This window comes from Sciurus carolinensis, chromosome 10, assembly GCF_902686445.1.
Source record: "Sciurus carolinensis chromosome 10, mSciCar1.2, whole genome shotgun sequence".
Lineage (NCBI taxonomy): Eukaryota > Metazoa > Chordata > Mammalia > Rodentia > Sciuridae > Sciurus > Sciurus carolinensis.
This window is the reverse complement of record NC_062222.1, coordinates 55713162-55740288: the sequence shown is the minus strand read 5'-3', so window position 1 is coordinate 55740288 and position 27127 is coordinate 55713162. Positions and strand designations below refer to the sequence as shown.

General features: G+C 35.8%; 1 protein-coding gene across 1 annotated transcript in view; it reads right to left on the bottom strand.

Annotated features, from left to right (window-relative positions):
• Emcn (endomucin) overlaps positions 1-27127 on the bottom strand; it is a 135609-nt gene that overhangs the window by 38852 nt on the left and 69630 nt on the right. The window contains exon 5 of the mRNA XM_047566576.1: positions 6527-6565. Within this exon, the coding sequence (XP_047422532.1) occupies positions 6527-6565 (39 nt within the window). The remainder of the gene's footprint in view (positions 1-6526; positions 6566-27127) is intronic.

Sequence of the window (27127 nt, the reverse complement as noted above, 5' to 3'; positions counted from 1 at the left end):
TTTAATCTCGTGTTTTAAAGATGAGAGAGACTGTGACTCAGAGAACAGATTTTAAGTTAGTTCATCTTACTTGTTTATGGCATAACTATTCATGAGATCAGTGAAATTTGTTCTTATAATTCTGAAAGGTTTAGAATGTTCTTACTCTCTTCCTCAACATAAACATGGACATGAAAATATTTGTAAAAGATTTTATTTTCAAACTCTTATGGGCACGATAGTCAGATATTTTAATTATTTTACAAATATTAGCTCAATTTATCATTATTTGCATTTTACAAAGTGGGAACTGAAGTCCAAAGAGATTAAGTAGTTTGTCAAAAGTCACACAGCACTCTTGGATAGGCAGAATTAATATTGTCAAAATGGTCATACTACCAAAAGTTTTATACATATTTAATGAAATTCCTATTAAAATACCAATGATATTCTTCATAGAACTAGAAAAAGCCATCATGAAATTCATTTGGAAAAATAAGAGACCAAGAAAAGCCAAAGCAATCCTTAGCAAGAAGAGTGAAGAAGAAGGTATCAGAATAGCAGATCTTAAAATATACTACAGAGTTATAGCAACAAAAACAGCATGGTATTGGCACCAAAATAGACCAGTGGCACAAAATAGAAGACACAGAGACAAACCCACATAAATATAGTTATTTCATACTAGACAAAGGGACCAAAACATATATTGAAGAAAAGATAGCCTCTTCAATAAACAGTGCTGAGAAAACTGGAAATCCATATGTAGCAAAATGAAATGAAACCCCTATCTCTCAGCTTAAGCAGAAGTCAACTCAAAGTGGATCAAGGACCTACGAATTAGATCAGAGACCCTTGCCTAATAGAAGAACAAGTAGGTCCAAATCTTATCATGCTGGCTTCGTAACTGACCTCCTTAATAAGACTCCTAAAGTGCAAGAAGTAAAATTAAGAATCGATAAATGGGATGGATTCAAACTAAAAAGCTTTTTCTCAGCAAAGGAAATAATCAATAACATGAAGCGAGAGTCTATAGAGTGGGAGAAAATCTTTACCATACACACATCAGATACAGCACTAAACTCTAGGCTATATAAAAAACTCAAAAAACTTAACACCAAAGAAATAAATAACCCAATTAATAAATGGGCTAAGGAACTGAACAGACACTTCAGAGAAAAAGATATACAACCGATCAAGAAATATATGAAAAAATGTTCAACATCTCTAGCAATTAAAGAAATGCAAATCAAAACTATTCTAAGATTTCATTTCCCTCCAATCAGAATGACAGTTATCAAGAATACAAGCAACAATAAATGTTGGCAAGGATGTCGGGGAAAAGGTACACTCATATATTGCTGGTGGGACTGCAAATAGGTACAAATACTCTGGAAAGCAGTGTGGAGATTCCTCAGAAAACTTGAAATGGAACCACCATTTGACTCAGTTATCCCACTCCTCAGTTCATACCCAAAGGACTTACCATCAGCATACTACAGTGACACGGTCACATCAATGTTTATAGCAACCCAATTCACAATAGCCAAGCTATGGAATCAACCTAGGTGCCCTTCAACAGATGAATGGATAAAGAAGATATAGTACATACACACAATGGAATATCACTGAGCCTTAAAGAAGAATGAAATTATGGCATTTGCAGGTAAATGGATGGAAATGGAGAATATCATGCTAAGCATAATAAGTCAAACCCAAAAACCAAAGGCTGGATGTTTTCTCTGATAAGTGGATGCTAATCTGTAATGGAAGGGGTGGGTAGGGAAGAATGAAAGCATTTTGGATTGTGCAGAGGGGAGTGAGGATAGGGGAGAAGATGTGGAGATGGGAAGAACAGTGAAATGGGGTGGACACTGGTACCATATATACATGTATGATTACACTACTGGTGTGACTCTGTACCATATTCAGCCAGAGGAAGGAGAAATTGTGCTCCATTTGTGTACAGTGTGTTAAAATGCATTCTACTCACACGTATAAGGAATTAGAACAATTCAGGAAAAAAGTCACACAGTAGAGCTAGGATTCCAACACAGGCTATGAAGTCTGTGCTGTTACCTAAGCTGCTGCCCTAAAATAGGAATGAGTTAGAAGGACATGTTTCTTTTTCTTTTGTTTTATGAAATATAACCTATTTTCAATGGAGACCCCAGTGAAGAAGGTATTCTTCACATGAAGGCATATGAACACCTCTTTCCTTCAACAGTTCAAACCAAACCATGCAGACAGATAAAAGGAGACAGGGAGAATCACTCCTAATTCATTGAATAAAGCACACTGTAGATTTTGTTGGAGGAGCTCAGCCCTGGGCAACAGTATTAAAATATTTTGATTCCTAAAGTGTTTTTATGACCTTTCAGTGTAGGCTAGAGTGGTGTAAGAATAGTGCAGATTGCCTCTTTGAGACTCATCAGATTTCTGAACTAGACAAGAAACCACTTAGCAAGACACAGGATATGTACAATTTCTTAAGTGGAAGGAAGTTTATGCCAAACCCCACCATATAAACCTTGACATGTCTTTTGTTTCAGAAGTGAGTTCTTTTATTCTCAATTTATTTTTAGGCACCTAAAATCTTAAGTTAAAAAAAAACCCTAGATATTACTTTTCTATAGGTATATTTCTAGCTTAAGTGAGTCCTACCTGAACAACAATGACAAGATTCTGTCATTCAAAGTTAGAAATCTTAGATAAGCAAGCCCTACCTAATGATTCATGCTTCACTTCATGTGCACTCCTAGAGACAGCAACCAACATCCAGAAACGGAGCATGGAGCACGATGGATATGCTCAGACAAGATGCAATGTCCTCCTTTCTAAGGGCCTGTGCTCAGGTTTGGTGGAATTGGTCATGTCAGTTCTTGCTTTTGCTTTCCTACAAAACTGAATGTCCACAATGTAACTGAGGTTCTGTGATACGGCTAAGGAAAATATAAGATAGCTATGATAAGATCTTTCACAAGTTGTACTAGTCACTATAGGAATGCTGTGATGGCTACTTTTGTGTATCCATTTGACCAGGCCACAGGGTGTCCAGTACTGGACCAGACATTATGCTGAGTGTATCCATGAGGTGTTTTTAGCTGAGGTTAACCTTTGAATTGGGAGACGGAGGGAAGCCCTCCCTAGTGTGGTGAACCTTGTCTTGTCCAACCAGTTGATGTCCTACATAGATATAGAGGGAACTCCTCTTGTCTGACTGCCTCGAATGGGGATGCTGATTTTCCCCTAACTTAGGATTCACACTGAAACACGGGCTCTCCTTGTGTCTTGAGTCTACCAACTTTAGAGCTAAAACTATACCGTCAGTACACTTGGTTCTCAGACTTTGGACTTTGCCTGAATGTATATCGGCAGCTTGCCTGGGACTTCAGTTTGCCAACTGCAGATTGGGATTTCTCAGCCTTCCAAATTTGTGTGAGCCCATTGTTTATAATAAATCTCCCTCTACACACACACATCCCATTGGGTCCATTTATCTGGAGAACATTAGCTAATGAAGTTGTATTGTCCAAAACCTTAAGGATCAATGGTTTATGCTTTTCCCAATACACTGAGATATATTAACACGTTTCTGCATAGGGCTGAGGTCTCTTATAAATCAAAACACTCATTTTCAAGGCCCAGTTATTTATTATCATTATTTTTTACTTTTTGTAGTATTGGGGATCCAAACAAGGAACTTGCATGTGCTAGACAAGTGCTCTACCACTGAGCTACATCCCCAGCCCTGTTTCTTTTATTTTCATTTTGAGACAGGGTCTTGCTAAGTTGCCCAGACAGGTCTTGAGCATGCAATTCTCCTGTCTCAGTCTCTCCAGTAGCTGGGATTGTAGGTGTACACTATAGTACCCAGCCTCAAGGACAAGTTAATATCCCTGCTTGTTTGTGGGAAAATAATAAGGCTAGCAAAAAGTGAATTCCAGCATTGCTTAACATTGTAATGGGGATGTGATGTCTGTCCACATCTCTAGGGAATAAACAACCCCACATTGCTTTCTAGTGGGTCTTTCCATCTCTTCATTAGCTCTGAGTTCAGGAAAATAAGTAGGTATAATAATATGGCAATGAGAGATACTTTTTTCATGAATCCTTTCTGCATCTTAAAGTGCTTTTCTTCATTCAAATTTTACCACAAATTAAGCAAAAGGAAAATAAAAAAATCTCTCCCTTGCCCTCGTATAAGGTAATCTGAAGCTCACTTAGGACACATTATTTTATAGCTACATGACAACTGGAATTATTAGTTATGTATAATATTGACTAGTTTCCCTAAGTAACCTTGTAATGACAGGCAGACTTCATATATTTCTGATAATTCTTAGTGCTACATGTAATAGGACCAGAATGAATATTTATTGAATGCCTTGGTTAACAGTGGTTGATTGAATATATCATTTTGTGTATTTATCAGGGTATCAACTAAATTGTAGGCCTTAGCAGATATGATACACTGGGAAGTTGAAGTTTGACTTTCCCATATGTTTTAGAGACTGAGCATAAATCTCTCAAGTTAAGCATTGTTAAACATAGGTACCTGCTGCATACCACCCATTGAATGGAACAAAAAAACATGTCTGCAGATCTTGATGGATCATTTCCACATGACTTCAGTATCTTTTGTTTGTATTTATATAATGTTAAAACATATTATCTATGTGTAGTTGCTTGTAATTCACATTTTACTTATGCCTAATACCTCAAAAAAGATTCTATGTATAATAATCACCAATATATCAATATCTACAACCCAAAGTAATAATCTCTGAAGTAGATGATTTAAAGGCACTTTTTAAGGAAATTAAAGCTAGATGCATAATATGAAAGAAATATCAAATCTGAGGACTATGTATAATATATTCAAAGACTATCTATTAGCTCATATTTATAGAATGGAATCTATACTAGGAATTCTTTGGTCTAGAATTTCATATGAACTTCTAGCTAAAATATTTTTTATCAAATGGTACTTAAATACTTATTGTTTTTAGTAATAAGTCTGCTAATTTTTTGATGAAATTTCACAAATTTTACATCTTAATATATTTTATGACATACACAAGTCAAAAGAAGTCTTTCATTTGAAAAATAAAGAGTTTTCAAGCAATGTATAAAGTAATAACAGGATATTCCCTCTTAATAAACTTGCTAATTCATCTTTTGGGGGAATATGAATCTGGATTAGATTTAGCCACAGCATATATCTGAAGTTTGAGTATAAAGAAAGGAGCATGACTTTTCTTTTGTCTTCTAACAGTCTCATTTCTTTCTCATCTGCTATTCAAATTGATGGTTTGTCTCTTATGTTTTAGGAGAACTAGTTTACATAGCTCAAAAAATTAAAATGAACTAAATGTGCTTTTTATTCCATCCAAAACCAATTATAGTTATAGCTGGCATTCTGTAAATAAAACTCTTCTAAACAAAATGAAGGATGCTTCAGCTCCTACTTAAAAGAGACTGACAATCTGGCAATTTCCAGTCCCCTTCATCTTTTGACCTCTTCTCCTCAGTTAACCCAGGAACAGTGGGGAAGGGTCCTCTCAGAACTGCTTCAGCCTCTCTGCTGGAGGCTCTGCTTTTCTCTTTTGTCCTGCCTTGTTTTCCCCAGTGCATGCAGATTTCTAGACCCTGATGATGGATAGGATAAGAATATGGTGGTGAGATAAAATAAACAGAATTGATAATGCAAATGACTCCTTTACTAGTGAGTGATATTATGTAGCAGAAGATAAAAATTGAAAGTTAAAATCATAATAATATTTTGAAAAGGGGGGGTGGAAGGTAGGCTAATTTAAGACATTTTGTATGAAAACGGTATTAGAATGGCCTATAATTTTTTTCTGATTTTTTTTAAAAAGCTACATGATCCTCTAGATTTTACATTTTTATTTTATATGCAGAAAAGGTGACCAGGATTGAGGACCTGTGATTTGTCATTTGTGTAAGTACCAGGTAGGATGTAGGAAAATCGCCATATAATTAAAAGTTAAAAACAAGAAGACTCAATCTTACTATATTTCCCTGCCCAGTCTTTTTCCATTTCTGATACTTCATCATCCAAAATTCATTCAGGGTAAAACTAAGGGATGGTAAGACAAGAGCAATTCTTGGAGTGCAAACATTTTAGATTGCTAACTGTGGTTTACGCCATCAGTTTTTGGATGCCAGGGCAAGACTGTCTAAAAGTGTGGAGCTGATCCTCTGGTTCTGGAGAAGGAACCTTCACCCCAGAAACAAACCAAGAACTGTGAGACTTGACAGGACAATTCCACAGACTGCTCACTCACTGGGGCTAGCTCTATCCACCTCGAGGACGGAGCACTCAGGCAAGGCTTGTTATGTTCATCTGGTCTGCATTTGTTTTTCTTTTTTTAAAACCCAAGTTAAATCCCCAAACATTTTTGTTGCCTGTAATGTTTTCTCCCTGTACCATTTCACTGTTCCCTCAAGCTGATTAGTCTACTTTGTCTTATTCTTGGAATTTTGCACATCAATGTACTCAGAGAAGACAAAGTTAACTTACCTGGTATTGTCGATGTTTTGATTGAACTCTGGCTCTCAGCTTTAAAGGAAAGAAAAAAAAATTACTAAAAATTGAATGCTGATGATCATTTCCGCTTTTACAAGTATTCAACTGGTAAATAGACATAGATCTTAGCTCATTTGGATTCACTTTCCCTCAAATCATAAAATCATGAAACTGCATGATTAGAGGAAGCCTTGGAACAGGGGTCAACCAACTTTTTTTTAAGTGTCAAATATTTTAGGCTTTCTGGACCATAAGTTCTCTTGTAACTACCCAGTTCTGCCTTTCTGTGTGAATGCAGATACACATGATAGTTAAAGAATGGTTAAGGCTGTGGTCCAAAAAAAACTTTATTTAGCAATACACAGCAGGGGCTAGATTTGGCATGAAGGCTATAGTTTACCAAATCTTGTTTTAGAGCATCTAGAACAACTTCACACACCTGGAGATTATGCACAGAATGACAAACACTTTGGAAGGTGCTTCTTGGATATGGCTGCTGTGTGTTGCAATTCTACTTAGACATGATTCATCTTATGACCTGGGGAAGGTGCCAGAAGGTTCAGATAGATACTTTGGAAATTAGGGAATTAATTTGTGGTAAATATAGTCCAGGGAGAGCTTTCTGGAAGAAAATTAATTTAAGAAATTAATTAAATTAAATTAAGTTTAATCAAAGATCCTGTTTACAACTTTAAGTATATGAAGCATGACCAGGATTTGCCACATGAAAATACAGAAAGTAACTTTGTAACAAATGGAAGCCTAATAATGATACTTAAAAAAAATACCTACTTGCCTCTTTTGTAGAGTCACTTGACTGTCTATATCAGCACCTCAATTTCAACATGCTTCAAATAGAACTCTTGACTGGTATACTCAAATCCACCCTTCCTCTTGGATCAGTGTCTTCCAGTTACACAAGGCAAAATATTAGTGGTTATTCTTGAATCTCCTTTTGGTTTTTTTTTTTTTTTAATGTTTTTGTTATGATTTTTTTTTAATGCCAATCAGCTCCAGCTTCAAAATGTATTCCAAATTCAGGCATATCTCATCCCCTGCTCTGCTTCTATTCTTCTAGTATCCAGATGTCTCCCTTCAGTACCCACAGTGACTACCTAGAAAAATATTTTAAAATTACAGTTTGCCTCAATGGCTTCCTGTCCCTTTCCTTACTATGACTGGTAGAGTCTTTATAGGATGTGAGGCTCCCTAACTAGTTCCTCAATTCCTCAACCATTCAGTCCCCTAACCCTGCTCCATTTGGGGGCTCCGCAGTAGTAGATCAAGGGCACTGGGCTCTTCCCATGCCAGGTTTCTCCTCGGGCCCTCCTGCCTTGGTGTTCTTTCAGAACTGCCCCAGCTTCTTTCTTCCTTTCACAATTTCTTCTCAGATGTCACCACTCAGAGAATTCTAATCAACCACCTTACCTAAATTGTGTCCAATTCTTTTCCTATCAGTCCATCAATCTGCAACATTTGCTTACAGCACCTTTATTACTACAGTGATATTTACTTTATTCTTTAAAAACATCATTGTTTTTATTGTCAGCTGGAATGTAGCTTTATGGGAACAGATTTCACTTCTTAAGAGCAGTGATTCCAGTGCCTGTCATCAGGATGTGGCAGAGTAGGTCTCCAGGAGATAGACGATAATGAACAAGACTAATTCTACCCACCTGAATTCAACTTTGAAGGTAAAATCAATACTTCATTTAAAATTTCCAGTTGGATAATGAGAGAGAACATTTTAAAGCAACTTTTGTATGATCACTTCCATATATTATGCATTGATATTTATGAGAGCTACTGTTATGATTTAGATGTGGTATCCCCCAAAAACTCATTTGTGAGACAATGCAAGAAGGTTTGGAGGAGAAATTATTGGGCTATATTCTTAACGCAATCAGTGAATTAATCACTGATGGGATTAATTGAGTGGTAACTGGAGGCAGGTGAGGTATGGTTGGAAGAAGTGGTTCATTGGAGACGTGCCTAGGGGGTATATATTTTGTATTTGGAGCGTGGAATCTCTTCTGCTTCCTGATCATCATGTAAGCTGCCTCCCTCTGCCACATTCTTCCACCATGGTGTTGTGTTCTGTTCTTTATCTCTGAGGAATGGAGCCGGCCTTCTATGGATTAAGACTTCTGAAACCGTGACCCTCAAATAGACTTTTCCTCCTCTAAAGTTGTTCTGGTTGGGTCTTATAGTCAGAACAGAGAAAAGCTGACTAAAACAGCTATTATTTCCATTTTAAAGATCTGAAAATAATAGCTGAAATGACATCACTTCCTCAAAGGCAGAACCAAGACTGTAATTCAGCCCTGTTGCTTCCGAATTCATCTTCTTTCACTAAAATAGATGGTTTTACTTCTTTTAAATTGCGCCAAATAAAAAGCTTATATAATTAATTCTTACTTTGATAACTAATTAAAATAATCTTGAACATGGCATAATGCTGCATTTGAAAGACACAGTTAAAATATTTATTAGCTACTGGAGGATTAGAATATAAAGAAAAATCAAACCCTTTGTTCCTCTTATTAATATCAGGTCACAACCTTTCTTCCTGACAGAGCTATTTGAAAATGAAAAAAATTTAAGCTTGCATATGAATAAAAAAAAACTTCTGCTTATATTTATTTGGATTTTTTAACCTTCAAAATGCATAATAATTTTACATGAACATAAAATATCCAAGTAATAAAAATAGTCTTAAGACAGCTGAATCTTAAACCCCATATAAATTCAATTCTATTGAGTGTGCTAAAAGTGCATATATGTGTAAGTGTATATATATGTGTGTATGCATATCTATATACAATAAATTATTCTGAGGACAAAATTCTGTAAATCTCCAATATTTAATCAAGAATGGAATATATACCTCCTTACCTCCCTGTATTAGGGAGATGTTTTAAAGAACATAAAGTGTTTTCAAATGAATACAACTATTTCAAACTTAGACTCAGTTTTGTGGATGTCAAAGTTTAGTAGAAGTTAATTCTATGAAATATGGTTGTGAGATTAATTAAATGTGAAGGCATTTGCAATTATTCCTGGTTTTTAATTATAATTCTTAGGATATACATCTGCCCTGAGAAAAGGCAAAGCTTAGATCTATAGAGGAAATGAGAAAAGTCAAGGAGTGAAGGATTGTAGTGTGCTTCTGTGAACCATTCTCAAACTTAGATGTTTATTGAAGACCAAACCTTAGCCAGGGTAGTTGGCCACTTAAAATGTATTTGTTAAGTTTGATTTTCTAACATGAAACTAAAGTCTTGTAAAATGTAAATGAACTTTGAAATGCTGATCACATTAATCCAAGGCTAGGCTTTACTCAAACATCTTTTAAATTAGAAAGCTTTAATAGCAATACAACCAATAACTGTGCTAAATTGTCTTATCTCATAAAGGCCATTGTATTTCTAGCCAATAAATGAGAGTTACACATGGAACATGTCAATATCATTAACAAATGCAAGATAAAGGATATATATATAGCTATTCCTACATGTCATTCCTTATTGATTCACCAGAAATAATTTATTATGACCAACTCAAATTTTGTTTATTATTATTTCATATGACATTGGCTGAGACATTGCATATGAGATTGTTTCTGGTTTGGTTAAACCATGACATGTAATTAAGACTTAGGCTGAGGATTCCTCTGGGATCTGCCCACATGAAATGATATAAATTCACTAAACAGCATATAAGAAAGGTTATATTTAAGTATAAATTTAAAGGTATATTTAATAAATATATTGTTATATTTAAAGGTTATATTTAATAAGTGATATCAATAAATGGTGCAGTTCACAAGGGGAATATTGAGACCGAGTGGGCAGTCAATTTAACATCTTCCAAAGTCAAGCATGATAGCATTGTGAGAGATCCTCTACAGTGACGTGATTAAAACATTCAATGAAAAAGTTTCCTTTTCAGTTTTATAAGGTTATTGCAATGAGAAGATTTCAGAACTTCAATTTTAAGCACATATGTAGCATGTGCTTATCTTGATTTATTTTTTAAATAAGAATAAGTAAGTTTCAAGCTAAGCAACTTTGGCAAGCAACAAAATGTAGCTAGAATTTTATTTTGCTTATGATACAGTGGTTTTTATGGTTACTGTTCATTTGTGCCAAGTGAAACTGGTTTTTCACTTAGGCAGTTTCCTTTTCAAACAAAATCTCAAATTAAAAAGTGCATCATTTAAGGAAAAATGCTAAATAATAACTCAGTTGGTATACATCTCTGGCAACATTTTTGAAGTTATGGGAAATATTGAAGTAAAATATTATAGAGGCCTTTGGATATATAGGGTTTGAATCAACAATTAAAGTAAAGAAGGGAAAATAGAATAAGGGTTGCATAAATGAGGTGGCAGATGAAAAAACACAAAGACAAAGCAAATCTGGACAGTGGGCAATTAGTGAGAGGACCACCTGGGTAGAACTGCAGGTTTGCGTTCATTCATTCTTCTGTCAATATGTTGTCTTATATTTCTTTATTTTATTAGTGTGCTGCAGTTATGCATAATAATGGGGTTCATTTTGACATCTTCATAAGTGTATCACAGTTTGTTCCATTCCTATCCCCAGCTCTTCCTTTCCTTCCCCTCTTCCTTTCCTCATCCCCTGCCTCACTCCAATGGTTGTTTTATATTTACTGAACATCAACTTGTCAAGTGCATAATGTCCCCAATTAAAAGTTAGTTCTTTTCTAATTTCTCTAGATGCTGTTTATAAATAGTTGATACAAAAAGGAGTGTGATAAAGTGAAGAGTTTATAGGGTTAGAGATGAGAACAGGGTTTGAGTGTCATGTTTTAAATTTGATCTTGGCTAAAATCAGTTTTTTTCCTAAACCTTGTTCCCTATTTGTGCAATTGGAATCATAAATACCAACTTTGCCTGGATTTTTAAGGATTTCTATTCATAAAATAATAGCTAAAATTTGTTAAGTGTTTACTTGGCAGACACTGTTCTATGCTTCATATGTTCCATCTCTTTTAATTTTGATTAGGATCCTGTGAGGGTGTAATCTTATTACCTATTTTGCATATGAGCAAATTGAGGCTCAGAGAAGTTAAGTAGCTGACCAAAGGCCACAGCACAAATAAATGATTGTACTTTATTTTCAAACCTAAGCAATCTGTCTTTGGAATAATTATTCATAAGCAAAAAGTCAACTACTTCTTGGTGTGATTGTAGAGACCAATTTTTATTTTGAAGGGTGTGGTACCTTGAAGAGCAAAGTCTTAGGTGTAGGCCCTTCTCAGATTCAGCCAGTAGCATATCTTAAAGGTGGCCTCAGTTATTGCAAAATTATCTATCTTTTGTATAGAAATAAACTCAATATTAACCTAGGATCAATTATGCAAAAAGTTAGTCTATTCATTATGTACAAATGTTGCTAACTCCTGCTTAATAACCTATGGGCTATTTACAAATATTATTTTTACTTAATGAAAGTTAGATCTCTCTTCAAGTTTTGAGTCTGTAATACTGTATATACTTGCCAGCAGAAGCTCTGATATGGCAAACCCCTAGAGGCATCCCTGTCCAAGTATTTATATTAGTAGTGCTAGGTATTGGAATTCTGCCCATCTCAATATACTGTCTATCTACAATCTCATTCCACATTCTTTCCTTAGCCTACTCAAAATTCACTAAAATGAGAGATGGCAATCATTCCACCTCCCTCATGATTTCATGCCATGTACAGGATACCTGCTTTGAATCTGGTCATAGACACTGGATTGATATGTACCTGTATAATATAACTTTCTTCCCTCCGTCTCTTCTATCCTTTCTCTTCTTTCCTCAGAAACCAACAGAATGTGCACAGGAAACAAAAAAAGAAAAGTCAAAGAGGATGCCACATTTTAAATCATTAACCAAAATTGGTAACTTGAAGATTACTAGTTTTATACTCTATCCCTCCATAGTTTAGATATTGGGTAGGGGACTCATGTGAATGGTGTTTCCTTTGAATCACGCACACATGCCCAACAAGTTAGCTCTGCATATAGACGATGATAAATGCATGAATGAAGAAATCTATGTGTAATGAGGATTGATGCATGGACCTGGAAGATAGGGGGTTTAATGATCGACCTCCTGAAAGATTAGTGAATATGGAACCTGTGACTTTATTTGGGAAAAGGGTCTTTGAAGAGGCAATCGAAGTTAAGGATCTTGAGATGGGAATCATTCTAGATTAGGGTGGACTTCAAATCTGACAGTTTTATAAGAAGAGAAGATACGGAATAGGAGACAAAGAGGAGAAAGCTCTATGTAGACACACAAAGGAAAAAGGTCCTGTGAAGGCAGAGACAGAATTGAAGTGATGTATCTACACGCCAAGAATTGCTGGCAGTTCCCAGAAGTGAGGAGAGGCAGGGGATAGATTGTGCCTGAGAGCTTTCAGAACCAACTCTACCAGCACCTTGGTTTTAGACTCCTGGGCAGGAGAATAGTGAAAGCATACATTTCTGTTGTTTAAATCAATTAGTCTGTGGGATTTTTACATCAACCTCACCAAACTAGTAATGTGGTTTATCATATTCAGGAGAGTATGAGCCTCTCCTCACTAGAGTTCAAAGAGTTGCAAAATATTTCACTGGAATCAAGAAAGAAATTTCCCTCATTTGGATACAAAGAAGAGGGATGTTGCACAGGCTTGTGAAAGAAGAAAGCAGAAAGTTTCACACCTTCATTCGACTTAAGTGTCCACAGACAAAATTTACACATACATAGTAAAAGGAGGGTCTTCGTGGATGGTTTTATTTATGAAAGCACCACAGTGATATTGATTTACTACTGAAAATTATTCCATTGATTTATACTTGAGAAAGCATTTATAGCATCACATTTGTTAATTATCAACCAGCTATTAAAACCTGAGTGGAAGTTTTTCATCGTGTAATATAGTACATGTAGTCTCAATATGCACTTTTTAAAACTTCTCTCTGAACACAAATTTATTTATAATAATATTTCAGGTTGGCATGTCTATTTACATTTCTGATTTCTACACTCAGCCAACTTTTGTGGATAATTTGGCAGTTTTAAATATCATTTATTTATAAATGACTGGCATTCTTAACAAGTTTGTAAATTACTTTTAAATAGTAACTATGCATCCTAAATTTCAGTATTCTGTTATACCCTTCTTTAGTCCCAACACATGCCTTAGGTTTCAAATTTCATTCTACTGTCTTGTACAACTAATTAGAACAAATAAAATTAAAAAATTTAAAAAATTCGAGAATTTTAGATTTTATTTTACAACCCAAACTCTTTGCTTGAGTGACAATCATCTAAAATTTGGACAATCATAAATAGAAAATAATGTAGGGGTCTTGTGGTATTAACAAAGTGAATAGAATAGATAATCTTGACTTCTTAATGTAGATAGTGGCATATTCATTAGGTTAGCAAGAACCCAAGACCAATATATTTCACTGAGGTTCTGTGAGATTTCTACTCTAAATGGTCTAAATGTACTCACTGTTCCCTTTTGTTAAGCATATATTTTTCTTCTCTTTTTCTGCTTACTGTGAGAATACCAGATGACTGTCATCAAAGATGTCAAAGTTTAGATTTTTCCATAAAATAATATTTAAGGACTCAGTATGTTACACTGATTTGAAAGTCAGGTTGAAATGATCTTTATTCCTGACAAAAGTCCTTATTGTGAAATTTCCCTTTATCTGATATTACCATAGCCACTTTAGCTTTCTTTTAATTATTTTTAGTAAAGTATATTTTCCCTCATCCTTTGCTGTTAACCAATTTATATTTAAAGTGGGTTTTCTGAATACTGCATATAGTTGGACCAACTTTTGATCTAATCACACAAAGATTTACAATAGAATGTTTAAGCCATTTCATTTTATGTGATTATCATTATAGTTGGTTTGAAACACATGATCCTGATGATTATTATTATTTTAATTTACAATCTATTATCCATTTCCTTTTCCTTCTCTTATTGTCTTTTTTTCCAACATTTTTATTGGTACATTATAGTTGTACATATGGATGGGATCTGTTATTACATATTCATACATGCACAGAACATAACAATATAATTTGGCCAATATCACTCCCAAGTACCCCCCCTTCCTTCCTCCTATTCCTTGATTCCTTTTCTCTACTGATATTTATTTGCCTTTCTCTCATTTTAGCATTTATGCTATTTTTGTATATTTTACTTTAACATTTATTTTAAACCTTCAATACACATTTGTTATTTTTTCTTTAATAATACATTATCTTTTGAAAAGACTAAAAATGAGATAAAAGTCTTTTCTCTTTATTTCTATATTTGCCATTTCCAGTGCTTTTCTTACCTTTATTTAGATCCAGATTTCCATCTGGTGATAGTTTTCTCTTCCTAAATGTCTTTACTGATAATGAATTTTCTCAACTTTTATATGTCTGAAAAAAAATTGTTATAGAATTCTAGGGTGACAGCTCTTTCCCCTTCCAGTTCTAAAGATGTTGCTTCATTGTTTCTGGAATACATTGTTCCTGATGAGACTGCTGTCATTTTATTATCATTCCTTTCCTAGGCCATGTCATTTTTTCCAACATCTTTCAAGATTTTCCCTTTATCTCTAGTTTCCCATGATTTGATTATCATGTGCTTTGGTGTGGTTTCCTTCCTGTTTCTTCAATTTAGGGCCATGGCATTCCCTGAATCTGTGGCTTTACAGTTTTTATCATGTTTGGGAAAAACTTCTGAAACATTTTTCTGTCTACCCGTCTCACTTCTCTGGAACCTCAATTGCATGCACATTGGGCACCTTGGACCCTCAGCTTGTAGATACTTCAGTTTTATCCCTAACCTGTCATCTCTCTGTTTTACTTTTTTCCTCCTAATTTCTATCACTACATTTTAATGTTCAAAAGCAGACAATTTTAATCTGTTGGACTTCTGTATCATGTTTGCTTTTAATTCATTAGCATCTGAGTGTATGTTTATGACTTCCTTCCTTCTGTTCTCTTTATTTTCTCCTAACTGCTTGAGATGATTGTTGAGCTAAATAAGTTTTAACTATTATTTTTCCTCCCTAATCTGTGCATTTTACATTTAATTATTTCACTATAGGCCTAGCTTAAACCATGATAATGCATACATTTAAGAAAGTTATTTAGATATGTATGACCAGGTGCGCAAACAATCACCCAGGTGCTCAGACTGACCCTCTGCCAACCAAGAGGTCCTAGGAGCACTGCAGAACTAGGCCCTGTTGGATTGGTCGTGAAGCAGTGAACAAGGATGCGGTTTTCTGGGGACCCTGAACCTAGGCCCAGTGAAGACCTGGCTAGCGGCCTACACAAGAGGTAGGAGCTGTGTTTATTGGTCTGCTTATCTCTCAGCTTTTGAACTGAGCACCAGCTGCAGTGTTTCTCATGGTGCTTTGTGGACCACCTGTTTCAGAATCTTCTGGAGGGCCTTGCATATAGCCTCTTGGTCCTGCAGGTTCAGAATTTCTGGGAAGACACTGTCTTATTAGTTCTGCAGGTCTCTCACTGACCTCCACTGACCTCCCAATGGTTGCCTGTTCACCCACCTTTTGCCTGCCTATCACCCACTGCCTGACTTCCACCTGCTGAGTGCCTGCCATTTGCCTACAGACTGCCCTCAGACTACTCACAGAACACCTGTGTCCATTGCTGCCTGGAAGTCCATTGTTAGGGTACCTGCAGGTTTGGTTACACGTGGCTGCCACCAACTTGGGACACCCGCCAGGGCCTGAGAGTCCAGGGCCAAGGGGCCCACAGGTTTGCTGCCACCACCACTGCCATCTGGGGCACAGCTGCCTCAGTCTGGGGACACCAGACAGGGCCTGGAGACATATTATTGGGGTACCTGCAGGTCTGGTTGCACCTGAGATCTTCCTGCTGGGTGTGCTACTGGCCACCATCTGGTTGCCTCTTTACAGGATTGCTCTCTGTGTGAGCACATCCCTGGTGGTCTCTCTGCAAGTTGGAATGGCATTGAGATCCTGGGACTGCACCAAGGCAGAGCCTGGGGAATCTGAAGCCAGGTCCCTCAGATTACAGCTGGGTCTGTGTGGGCCAGTCTGGACCTGGCAAGTTTGTAGAAAGCCACGGACTGTGGGGAACTCAAGTTGGAGAAATTGGAGAAAACCAGGTTCTCTCCAGCTCAGTGAGTCCTGAAGGGCACGGGGATGGAAAGGGTTGGCTACAGTGGGTGGGAAGACTGGAAAAGAGTATGAGGGCATCTTGCTATCTGCTTGCCCAGCCAACTGGTGTTGGAACTACCAGACTGAAGCTACCATCACACTTCAGACAATGCCACCTATCAGCAGAGAGGGGAAGCTCAGAAATCTTTGAAAGTCAATGGAAGCAATCATTCAATTTTCCATAGAAACATTCCCCTTTTTCCCCCTTTCTCATATTTCTACCATCTTTGAATCCAAATATTCTTAAGCATCAATTTATTGAGGAATGGGATGTCTGAATATTATACTACAGTTTTGTTGTGTATTCTTATATTTTTGCTTTTAAAAAAAAACTGTATGTATTTTTTTCTCTCACTTATCTGTCTCCCTGAATTCTCTTTCTCACTTCTGTCATACTCACAGCCAACCTCTATTAATTCCCCCGTCCCTCTTACCATAAAGTTTTACCTCTATCTTCTCTCCTTCTCTGTTGAACCATTACATGCTACAGTACTGTTCCCTCTTTGTCCATCATTTGAAACAGTAAACCCTTTTATCAAACTTGCTGTTTATATTGTAGACAATAATTGAACACATTATTTCTGTTTATTGTGACAAAACTGTAGACACCATAATAGAAGCTATTTGGTTTAGGGTTGTATATTGTTTGCATTAGGTGCTGTTAATATTGTTCTCCCCCTTAAAGGTGAGGTACTGCAAGCTTTCAGGGACACTATAAGACTTCAGGGAAGAAACTGTACTGCCTCAGATCCATACCACTAGATGACAAGACACACAAACAAAATGGAAAAAACAAGGAAACAAAGTGCCTCAAACAAACCAAGATATTCCAACAATAGAATCCATAGACAACACAGTGAAATGTCAGAGAAGGAGTTTAGGAGGTACATAGTTAGATTGATCTTTGAAATAAAGGATGGTATCTGAGCGAAAATACAGGGAGTGAAAGATGACTTTAATAAAGAGGCAGAGATGATAAAAAGGAATCAAGCAAAATCCTCAAAATGAAGAAAACAATAAAACAAGTTAAAAATTCCATGGAAAGTATTACCAACAGAGTAGACCACTTGGAAGGCAGAATCTCAGGCAATGAAGACAAAATATATACTCATGAAAATAAAGTTGACTGCACAAAGAAGATGCTAAGAAATCATGAACAGAACTTCCAAGAAATATGGGTTAATATGAAAAGACCAAATTTAAGATCTATTGGAATAGACCAAGGCATGGAGATACAAACCAAAGGAATGCACAATCTTTTCAATGACATAGTATCAGAAAACTTCCCAAATCTAAAGAATGAAATGGAAAATCAACTATAGAAGGCTTACAGGATCCCAAATGTACAACATTACAGCAGACCCACACCAAGGCACATTGTAATGAGAATGATTAAAACAGAATAAGGATAAAATTTTAAATTCTGCAAGACTGATTACATGTAGAGGGAAACCAATTCAGATTTAGGCTGATTTCTCAACTGAGATTCTCAACACTGGGAGGTCCTGGAACAACATGTGTCAAGCTCTGAAAGAAGATGGAAGCCAACCAAGAATTTAATATCAAGCAAAACTAACCTTCAGATTTGAAGATGAAATAAAAACCTTCCATGATGAATTAAATTTAAAGAATTCACAATTAGAAAGTCTGCACTATAGAACATTCTCAGCAAAATATTCCCTGAGGAGGAATTGAAAAATGAAAAGAAAATGAAACCAGCAAAGGGAGGAACTACACTAAAGGAAAGGTCAATCAAAGAAAAAACTAAGTCAAGTTAAAATTCAAAAATAAACCAAAATGACCAGGAATACAAATCATATCTCAAAAACCCTGAATGTTAATGGCCTAAACTCATCAATCAAAAGACACGGACTGGGCCTGACCCCTGCACCTAGGTTGGTGCCATCATTGGTAGGTCACAGTCGCGGAGCTAGCTGGCAGGAGAGTCAGGCCACTTGCATCGCAGAGGTAGCAGGTGGGCACCCAACCTGCCTGCCTTGAGGAGCTGAGCATCGGGTAGCCAACTCGCCCAACCACCAAGCCAAAGACAGACACCACCACTGAACAACCCCGCCGACCACCACGCTGAGGTTTGTAGCCATCACACAGTTAGCCAGAGGCTTCTTTATAGGCTGGTGCAGGCATTTTGAATTACTCATGAGGGCGTGGCCATCATTATTGGAAGGGCAACTCCCTTCCTGAGACACCTACAGTAGGCTAGAGGACCTTTGACAAGACCCAGGAGCCAAGAATAGGAGGTATTGAGAGACTTGGGACCAACTCAGAGCCACCGGGGAATATACCCCTCCTGAAGGCCACCACCCCTGGAAGGCCAACTTCCTAGTGGAGCACCACATTATCAAGTTCCTCCAAGACTTCAGGCTACTGAAGGCTAAGAGGTGAGTTATTGGAAATCTACAGAGACAATATTAGTCAATAGAGGAAATTTGCAATATCCCAGAGTTTCACAATTAGAGGGGTAGATACCTGAACAATATGAGAAAACAAGGGAAGAAAATGTCCCAAACAAGCCTAGATGGTATAGCAATAATATCCAATGACAGCGTGGCAGAAAAAATGTCAGAAAGGGAGTTCAGAATGTACATAATCAAAACAATCAGGGAAGCAAACGAGGAGATGAAAGAACAAATGCAGGCATTGAAGCATCACACCAATCGACAGTTAAAAGAGCAAATACAGGAAGCAAAAGATCATTTCAATAAAGAGTTAGAGATATTGAAAAAAAAAACATAAATCCTTGAAATGAAGGAAACAATAAACCAAATTAAAAACTCCATAGAAAGCATAACCAATAGGATAGAACACTTGGAAGACAGAACCTCAGACATTGAAGACAAAAGATTTAATCTTGAAACAAAGTTGACCAAACAGAGAAGATGGTAAGAAATCATGAACAGAATCTACAAGAACTATGAGATATCATGAAAAGGTCAAATTCAAGAATCATCGGGATTGAGGAAGGCTTAGAGAAAAACCAAAGGAATGAACAATCTATTCAATGAAATAATTTCAGAAAATTTCCCAAATCTGAAGAATGAAATGGAAAAGTACAAGAGTCTCATAGGACTCCAAATACAAAAAATTACAATAGACCCACATCAAGGCACATTATAATGAAAATTCCTAACATACAAAATAAAGGCAGAATTTTAAAGGCTGTGAGAGAAAAGAATCAAATTACATTCAGGGGGAAACCAATACAGATATCAGCAGATTTTTCAACCCAGACCCTAAAAGCTAGAAGGGCCTGGAACAACGTTGTTCAAGCTCTGAAAGAAAATGGATGCCAACCAAGAATCTTATACCCAGCAAAACTTACCTTCAGAATTGACAACAAAATAAAATCCTTCCATGCTAAACAAAAGTTAAAAGAATTTACAAAAAGAAAGCCAGCATTACAGAACATTCTCAACAAAATAGTCCATGAGGAAGAGATGAAAAACAATGATGTAAATCAGCAAAGGGAGGAACTACCCTAAAGGAACAACCAAATAAAGGAGAAATCAAGTCATGTCAAAAAAAAAAAATCTCAATAATAACCCTGAATGTTAATGGCCTGAATTCATCAATCAAAAGACATAGACTGGCAGATTGGATAAAAAAGAAAGATCCAACAATTTGCTGCCTGCAAGAGACTCATCTCATAGAAAGAGATACCTACAGACTAAAGGTGAAAGGATGAGAAAAAACATACCATGCACATGGACACAGGAAAAGAGCCGGAGTATCCATCCTCATATCAGATAATGTGGACTTCAAGCAAAGTCAGTCAGAAGGGAAAAGAAGGACATTTCATACTGCTTAAGGGAAGCATAAATCAGCAAGACATAACAATCATAAATATGTATGCCCCAAACAGTGGCTCATCCATATACATCAAACGAAACCTTCTCAATGCCAGAAATAAAATAGAACACAACACAATAATACTAGGTGATTTTAACACACCTCTCTCACCACTGGACAGATCCTCCAAACAAAAATTGAACAAAGAAAACATAGATCTCAATAACACAATCACTAATTTAATGGACATTTATAGAATATACCATCCAACAAAGAGCAAATACACATTCTTCTCAGCAGCACATGGATCCTTCTCTAAAATACACCATATATTATGCCACAAAGCAACTGTTAGCAAATACAAGAAAATAGAGATACTATTATATTCTATCAGATCATAATGGATTGAAATTAGAAATAAATGACAGAATAAAAAACAGAAACTAATCCAACACCTGGAATTAAATAATATGCTATTGTATGATGAATGGATAACAGAAGATATCAGGAAGGAAAATAAAAAATTCTTAGAGGCAAATGAGAACAAAGAAACAACATATCAAAATCTCTGGGACACTATGAAAGCAGTTCTTAGAAGACAATTTATTTCATGGATGCATTCAATAAAAGAAGAAAAAATCAACAAATAAACGACCTAACACTACGACTCAAAGCACTAGAAAAAGAAGAACAGAGCAACACCAAAAGCAGTAGAAGACAGGAAATTCTTAAATAAGCAGAGTTGAAATCAATGAAATTGAAACAAAAGAAACAATTGAAAAAATTGACAAAATAAACAGTTGATTCTTTGAAAAAATAAACAAAATGATAAACCCTTAGCCACACTAACAAAAAGAAGAAGAGAGAAAACCCAAATTACTTTAAAATTCGGAATGAACAAGGAAATATCACAACAGACATGATTGAAATACAAAACATATTAGAAGCTATTTTGAAAATCTATACTCAAACAAAATAGAAAATCTCAAAGATATCAACAGGTTTCTACAGACATATGAATTACCTAAACTGAATCAGGAGGACATACGCAATTTAAATACATCAATTTCAAGTAATGAAATAGAATACCAACAAAGAAAAGTCCGGGACCAGATGGGTTCTCAGTCGAGTTCTACAAAAACTTTAAAGAAGAGTTCATTCCCATACTCCTCAAAGTATTCCATGAAATAGAAGAGGAGGGAACCCTCCCAAACTCATTCTATGAAGCCAACATCACCCTGATACCTAAACCAGACAGACACATCGAGGAAAGAAAATTTCAGGCCAATATACTTAATGAATATTGATGCAAAAATTCTCAACAAAATCTTAGCAAATCGCATACAAAAATATATTAAAAAGATAGTGCACCATGATCAAGTGGGTTTTATCCCAGGGATGCAAGGTTGGTTCAACATCAGGAAATCAATAAATGTAATTCGCCATATTGACAGACTTAAAGTCAAGAATCACATGATTATTTTGATAGATGCAAAAAAAGAATTTGATAAAATACAGCATCCCTTCATGCTTAAAACACTGGAAAAAATAGGGATAGTGGTAACATTCCTTACCATTGTAAAGGCCATCTACGCTAAGCCCATGGCCAATATCATTCTAAATGGTGAAAAACTGAAAGCATTCACCCTAAAAACTGGAACAAGGCAGGGATGCCCTCTTTCACCACTTCTATTCAACATTGTCCTCGAAATTCTGGCCAGAGCAATTAGACAGACCAAGGAAATTAAAGCGATATGAATAGGAAAGAAGAACTCAAACTATCCCTATTTGCTGATGACATGATTATATATTTAGAGGAACCAGAAAATTCCACCAGAAAACTTTTAGATCTCGTAAGTGAATTCAGTAAAGTAGCAGGTTACAAGATCAATGCTCATAAATCCAATGCATTTTTATACATAAGTGATGAATCTTCAGAAAGAGAAATTAGGAAAACTACCCCATTCACAATAGCCTCGAAAAAAATAAAATACTTGGGAATGAATCTAACAAAAGAGGTGGAAGACCTCTACAATGAGAATTACAGAACACTAAAGAAAGAAATTAAAGGAAACCTTAAAAGATGGAAAGATCTCCCATGTTCTTGGAGAGGCAGAATTAATATTGTCAAAATGGCCATACTACCTAAAGTGTTATACACATTCAATTGCAATTCCAATTAAAATCCCAAAGATGTACCTTACAGAAATAGAGCAAGCAATTATGAAATTCATCTGGAAGAATAAGAAACCCAGAATAGCTAAAGCAATCCTCAGCAGAAAGACCGAAGCAGGGGGTATCACAATACCAGACCTTCAACTCTACTACAAAGCAATAGTAACAAAAATGGCATGATATTGGAACCAAAATAGACAGGTAGATCAATGGTACAGAATAGAGGACACGGACACAAACCCAAATAAATATAATTTTCTCATACTAGACAAAGGTGCCAAAAATATGCAATGGAGAAAAGATAGCCTCTTCAACAAATGATGCTGGGAAAACTGGAAATCCATATGCAAGAGAATGAAATTAAACTCCTATCTCTCACCCTGCACAAAACTCAACTCAAAATGGATCAAGGACCTCAGAATCAGACCAGAGACCCTGCATCTTATAGAAGAAAAAGTAGGTCCAAATCAACATGTCAGCTTAGGATCAGACTTCCTTAACAGGACTCCCATAGCACAAGAAATAAAAGCAAGAATCAATAACTGGGATAGATTCAAACTAAAAAGCTTTCTCTCAACAAAGGAAACTATCAGCAATGTGAAGAGGGAGCCTACAGAATGGGAGAATATCTTTTCCACTCATACTTCAGATAGAGTGCTAATTTCCAGAATCTATAAGGAATTCAAAAGCTCTACACCAAGAATACAAATAATTCATTCAACAAATGGGCTAAGGAAATGAACAGACACTTCACAGAAGAAGATGTACAAGCCATAAACAGATATATGAAAAAATGTTCAACATCTCTAGTAATAAGAGAAATTCAAATCAAAACTACCCTAAGATTCCATCTCATCCCAATTAGAATGGCAATTATCAAGAACACAAGCAACAATAGGTGTTGGCGAGGATGTGGGGAAAAAGGTACACTCATACATTTTGGTGGGGTTGCAAATTAGTGTAGCCACTATGGAAAGCAGTATGGAGATTCCTCAGAAAGCTTGGAATGAAACCACCATTTGACCCAGCTATCCCACTCCTTGGCCTATACCCAAAGGACTTAAAATCAGCACACTACAGAGATACAGTCACATCAATGTTCATTGCTGCTCATTTCACCATAGCCAGATTGTGGAACCAACCTAGATGTCCTTCAATTGATGAATGGATAAAGAAACTGTGGAATATATATCCAATGGAATATTACTCAGCCATAAAGAGTGATAAAATTATGTCATTTGCAGGCAAATGGATGAAATTGGAGAATATCATGCTAAGTAAGATAAGCCAATCTCAAAAAACTAAAGGACGAATGATCTCGCTGATAAACGGATGATGACACATAATGGGGGTGGGTGGGAGGAGTTAGCGTTAGGGTTAGGGTTAGGTTTAGGGCTCGGGTTAAGGAGGGTGGCTAGAAAGGAGGAAAGAAGGACTGTATAGAGGGAAAAGAGGGGTGGGAGGGGTGGGGGGGAAGGAAAAATAAATAACAGAATGAATCAAACAACATTACCCTATGTAAATTTGTGATTACGCAATTGGTATTCCTTACTCCATGTATAAACAGAGAAACAACATATATCCCATTTGGTTATAATAAAAAAAAGAATGATAAAATTATGGCATTTGCAGGCAAATTGATGAAATTGGAGAATATCATGCTAAGTGAGATAAGCCAATCTCAAAAAACCAAAGGATGAATGATCTCACTGAGAAGCAGATGATGACACATATAGGGGGTGGGAAGAATGGAGGAAGGAGAGACTCTATAGAGGGATAAGAGGGGTGGCAGGGGTGGGGGGAGAAAAAAATAACAGAATGAATCAAGAACTGTTATCCTAGGTAAATGTATGATTACACAAATGGTATGCCTGTACTTCAGGTACAAACAGGGAAACAAGATGTATCCCATTTGATTACAATAAAAATGAATTAAATAAGAAAAAGACACGGACTGGCAGATTAGATTTAAAAAGAAAAAGGAACCGACAATATGTTGTCTTCAAGAGACTTGCCTCCTAAGAAAAGACATCCACACACTGAAGGTGATAAGTTGGAACATCCTCACTCACATGGACTGTGTAAATAAGCAGGGGTTTCCGTCCTCATATCAGACAAAGTAGGCTTCAAACCAATGTTAGTCAGAAGGGATAAAGGAGGACACATCATACTGCTGAAGAGAATCATATATCAACAAGATAAAACAATCATAAATACATATGCCCTAAACAATAAAGCATCTACATACATTAAACAAACTCGTCTCAATTTTAAGAATCAAATAGTTCCCAACACAATAATACTGGGTGACTTTACCACACCTCTCCTATCACTGGATAGATCTTCCAAACAAAAAATAAATGAAGAAACTATAGAACTAAATAATACAATCAATAATTTAGACTTAACAGACATATATAGAATATTTCATTCATCAAATGAATATACTTTCTTCTCAGCAGCACACAAGTCTTTCTCTAAAATAGACCATATGATATTTCAGAAAACAACTCTTAGCAAAAACAAAAAAATAGAGATACTACCCTGCATTCTGTCAGATCATAAAAGAATGAAACTAGAAATCAATAATAAAATAAAAATAGAAGCTACTCCAACACCTGGAGACTAAATAACATGTATTGAATGACAAATGGATAAAAGAAGAAATCAGGGAGAAAATAAACAAATACTTAGAGGTAAATGAGAACACTGATACAACATATCAAAAATCTCTGGGACTTTATGAAGGCAGTACTAAGAGGAAAGTTCATTGCATTGAGCTCATTCATTAAAATAATAAAAATTCAACAAATAAATGACCTAACATTATTCAAAGCCCTAGAAGAAAGAACAAATCAACACCAAAAGCAGAAGACAGGAAATAACTAAAAATCAGAGCTGAAATCAATGAAATTGAAAAAAAAAATTCAAAAAAGTCAAAAAAGTTGACAAAGCAAAAAGTTGGTTCTTTCAAAAAATAAGTAAAATTGATAAACCCTTAGTTGTGTGAGTGAGGAGAAAGAGAAAAAACTCAAATTACTAGAATTTGTGGTGAAAAAGGAAATATCATGAGAGACAATACAGAAATACAGAAAATAATTAGAAACAATATTGAAAATTTTTGCTCAAATGAAATAGAAAATCTAAAAAACAAATTTCTAGAGAACTACAATCTACTTGAACTGCATCAGGAGGACATACACAATTTAAACTGGTCAATTTCAAGCAATTAAATAGAAGACACCATCAAAAGCTTACCAACCAAGAAAAGCCCAGGACCAGATGGATTCTTAGCTGAGTTCTACAAGATCATCAGAGAGTTAACACCAATTCTTCTTAAATTATTCCACGAAATAGAAAAGGAGGGAACCCTTCCAAACTCATTCTGTGTGACTAGTATCACCCTGATACTAAAACCAGACAAATACACATCAAGGGAAGAAAACTCTTTACCAATACCCTCGATGAACATAGATGCAAAAATTGTCATCAAAATTCTGGCAAATCATATGAAAAACATGTTAAAGGATAGTACACCACAATCATGTAGGGTTCAACCCAGGGATGCAAAGTTGGTTCATCACAGAAATCAATAAACATAATACATCACATCAATAGACTTAAAGTTAAGAATCATATGTTCATCTCAATAGATGCAGAAAAAGCATTTGACAAACTACAGCATCCCCTTAAGTTCAAAACACTAGACAAACCAGGGATAGTAGGAACATAACTCAACATTGTGAAAGCTAACTATGTTAAGCCCAAGGTCAACATCATTCTAAATGGAGAAAAATTGAAAGTATTCCCCCTAAAAACTAGAAGAAGACAGGGATGCCCTCTTTTGCCACTTCTATTTAGCATGGGCCTTGAAACTCTAGCCAGAGAAATTAGACAGAATAAAGAAATTAGAGGGATACAAATAGGAAAGGAAGAACTTGAACTATCACTATTTGCCAAAGACATGATTCTATATATCAGAAAACTTCTAAACTAATAAATGAATTCAGCAAAGTAGCAGGATATAAAATAAATACCCATAAATCAAAAGCAATTCTATACATCAGTAATGAATCCACTGCAAGATAAATTAGGAAAACTATCCCATTTACAATAGCCTCAAAAAAAAAAAAAAAAAAAAAAAAGCTTGGGAGTCAACCTAACAAAAGAGGTGAAAGACCTTTACAATGAAAACTATAGAACACTAAAGAAATTGAAAATTGAAGAAGACCTTAGAAGATGAAAAGATCTCTCATGTTCTTGGATAGGCAGAATTAATATTGTCAAAATGTCCATTCTACCAAATGTGTTGTATAAATTTAAGGCAATTACTATTAATATCCCAATGATATTCTTCATAGAACTAGAAAAAGCAAACATGAAATT